The sequence below is a fragment of the Bacillus rossius genome, chromosome 1, assembly GCF_032445375.1.
Source record: "Bacillus rossius redtenbacheri isolate Brsri chromosome 1, Brsri_v3, whole genome shotgun sequence".
NCBI lineage: Eukaryota > Metazoa > Arthropoda > Insecta > Phasmatodea > Bacillidae > Bacillus > Bacillus rossius.
The window spans coordinates 34546013-34549539 of NC_086330.1; the positions used below are offsets into that span (position 1 = coordinate 34546013).

General features: G+C 34.4%; 1 protein-coding gene across 1 annotated transcript; it reads left to right on the forward strand.

The window, feature by feature from the left end:
• The first annotated feature begins 583 nt into the window (after nt 1-583).
• LOC134527998 (cytochrome P450 4g15-like) lies at nt 584-2402 on the forward strand. Its single transcript, XM_063361152.1, has one exon. The coding sequence runs from the start codon at nt 605-607 to the stop codon at nt 1811-1813; it is 1209 nt and encodes a 402-aa protein (XP_063217222.1). The 5' UTR covers nt 584-604; the 3' UTR covers nt 1814-2402.
• Nucleotides 2403-3527: the final 1125 nt, after the last annotated feature.

The window sequence follows — 3527 nt, forward strand, 5'->3', positions numbered from 1 at the left end:
AGTTTAATATTTGAGTCTGCAAAACGAATGATTACATACACGATTTAACCTTCCCGGAAGTAACTCCTAGTGCCGGGTGTGAAACTACATGAGATTCGAATCCAGAAATGTAGTTGAAAACAAAATTTGCGTATATGTACCACACTCGGGATTATTTTAAAGAATTGTAAACTAAATATCGTGCTCTAGTTTCGTATTATAAATTAATACGCAACATGAGATCATATCAAGAGATCGAGACCGAGGTTAGATGTTACGTATCTCGGGCGAGCACTGAAATACTAGTACTTATATTTTTTTGTGTAATTTTCTTGCTCATTTAAAGTGGCAAGTATCTATTAAAGTCTGCAGTAATCCAGGTGGCCCTGAACCGAGCGCATGAAAACCTGCTTGTTCTGGTTAAGAAGATTATTGGTATGGCATGGGAATTTGTTTTTTTACTTGGTCAGAAAGAATTATTTTAATAACAGTAATCATTCTAAGCCTTGGAACCAATGAAAAACTTACAAAAAGAAGTTAAAGCATGTTTGAAACTTTATCTTCCTTTTGTTAATCAGTTTACTATATAGAGGCTACCTGCAAGGGATCCAGATGTTAGTTCAGAATGGCCGCGCTAGAAGCTTGGGCTTCATGGGGCTTCCTAACAGGATCCGCTGCTGCTGTCGCCATCACTGTGAGTTGGTACCTCAAGATAAGCCACTGCTGTCGGCTGGTCGCCAGGATACCGGGTCCGCCTGGGCTACCTCTGCTCGGAAACACGCTTCAACTGATCGCTCGCAGGGAAGATATTTTAAACTACTTCAAGGAACTACGCGACCGCTACGTTTCCGTGTGTAAACTGTGGGTTGGACCGCTACTATGTGTTGGAATGTTAGACCCTAAGGACATATCAGTGATTTTAAGTAACAGCAAAACATTAAGTAAGCCAATGATGTACAACCCACTTAACATAGTATTCGGTAATTCGTTGCTTACTGCCAAATTTAAAGAGTGGAAGAAATTCCGTAAAATTATGGAACCGACCTTCATTAATCGTAGCATCTACTCATACGTCAGAACTTTCCACGCGAAGAGCCAGCGCATGGCTGACCTGCTGGAGGAACGCTGCCACGGAGAGCCATTCAACATGGCGGACTACTCGATGCCCTGCGCTCTGGAGATGCTCTCCGAGACGAGTCTGGGCGTGCCGATGAACATACAAGGTAAAAGTCATCAGCACAGTGTTGTAGAAAACTTCCCAAAAATAATTTATTTTGGAGCCTTTACATTCTTAACACCTTGGATGTGGTATAATTGGACTCATAAGTTTTTTCCTTTTTATTATAAAGTAATTGCGTTAGTTAAACCTATTCGCAATTACGTAACTCGTTTGATCAAACATAAGACCGAATCATATATAAGTTCGAGAAAACATTATGTTGCACCTGAAGCGAAGGACATAGATATGAAAGTTAGCAACATACCGATGAAACGTTTGGGTTTCCTAGAGCACATGGTATCAACTATGGTGGAAAATCCAGAACTGTTAAGCATAGAGGAACTACAGGACCAGATCATGACTATTATCGGAGCTGGCACAGACACCACAGCCTACGCCGTAGCGACCACACTGATGCTGCTGGGATTACATCAAGATGTGCAGAGGAAAGTCCTACAAGAGCAGGCAAGCATCTTCGGCGAAGACACAAGCCGACCTGTCATGACAATAGATCTGCAACAAATGGTGTATTTGGAAAAAGTTTTAAATGAGACAATGCGACTTTATCCAGTTATTCCACTTGTGGCAATCGGGTTGACGAAGATGTCAGTGTAAACAGCTACACTTTGCCAGCTGGCACAATTGTCGTAATCCCAATTTATCTAGTGCATAGGAATCCAGAATATTTTCCAAACCCGGACACATTCGATCCTGACAGGTTCAGCAGAGAGAATAGTGCCAGTCGCCCTGCTTGTTCGTTTATCCCGTTTTCCTACGGGCGTAGGAATTGCATTGGTAAGAGCTATGCTTATATGGCAATGAAGACCATGCTGTCTGTGCTGCTGCGAAGGTACGAGGTTCTAGAATGTGGATCCAGGGATGACATGGAGTGTTTTGAATTTGAATTTTTTTTGAAGTTTAAACATGGGCATAGTATTAGGTTGAGGCGGAGGTCTGTTGTGACTAAATAAGTAGAATAGTTTAACATACTCGTAAGGGTCCTACTGTGAACCTACAGACACCAAATGATAGTACTATAATTTCTAGTTTGTAATAGTATTGTAGTTTTTAGTGTTTACTTTAAAAGTAATTATTATTTTCCTTATTATATTACTTTTAATTATATCTATAAAATCAGTTTTTATATAGCTATACGTTTTTTATTTAATATTATATTTTCTTAATAAAACGATTTACATTTGTTTTTTCTCATTTACATAGTTTTTATGGTATAAATTTTACCTATTAGCAGGTTTTGCGTTGTTTGCGTGATGCATATAATTTTTAGTAAAATATATCAAAACAACGGAGGGAAAACATCATAAAAGAAAAGTTAAAGACAATGTATAGTTTTTATCATAAATGTTTGGATTTTGTGATTATATTGTTATGCGTTTATTTTCTTGTGCGTAATTTCGTGAATAAGTATATGGAGATGATGTATATGTGTGTTTGGGTGATATAGGTATACATTTTTACAATAATAATTTTTGGTCGTTTTTGATTAATTTGTTATTGTTTATATCTGATCAATAAATAAACTTAATCGACTATAATCAACATTTGTTTAGGCAACAATTGGCCAATGTAGGATTATTTTAAAAATTCTATTTAGCACAGGAAATAAAAAAAATGTTATTTTAATTTTATAAATATTGAAGTGAAAACTTCTATAGGAATTTTTGGATAGGGAGTAAATTCATGTATGTAAGTCGTCATCAACATGGTCACGTTACGTGTTAATGATAACAACATAATTGTTCATATTAGTATAACTTATTGAGCTTTTAAATCTTAAGTATACGTTTACTGTGCAGTAAAAGGTGAGTATAAAATGTATTGATATTCTCATATAAATATAAAGTTTGAATAACGAAGAAAACGGAGTCTTTGTAGCAATTTAATTAAAAATTAAGAACATCATTATTTATTTTTTAATACCTACAATTACTATGCAATGCGTATATTTTTTTTTAGTAATTTAGGAGTTCTTTTTCTAACGTGATCAACAAATTTGTTGTGCGATAATATAATTTTTTTTGTAATAATTGCGAAAAAGAGTCTGATTTTTATCAAAAAGTATTTTTTATATAAAAAAATATATTTTACAAAGTTAGTATTTCTTATTTCAAATTATATTTGCATTTTCTGAATTCTATTTTTAATATTAATAATAATTACTTCTAATAGTATTATTAATTCTATAAAAAAAACTTGTGTACATTATATTGTTATTGTATCTAAATATCTATTTTTATATTTTTTAGATCCTCGATTTTGTGTGGAAAACATAGTCTTTGTATCAATATAACCTAAAAATTAAGAATAT

Bases quoted from the DNA above. Each gene is read 5' to 3' on its own strand.
- LOC134527998 (XM_063361152.1), top strand. From the start codon at position 605: ATGGCCGCGCTAGAAGCTTGGGCTTCATGGGGCTTCCTAACAGGATCC.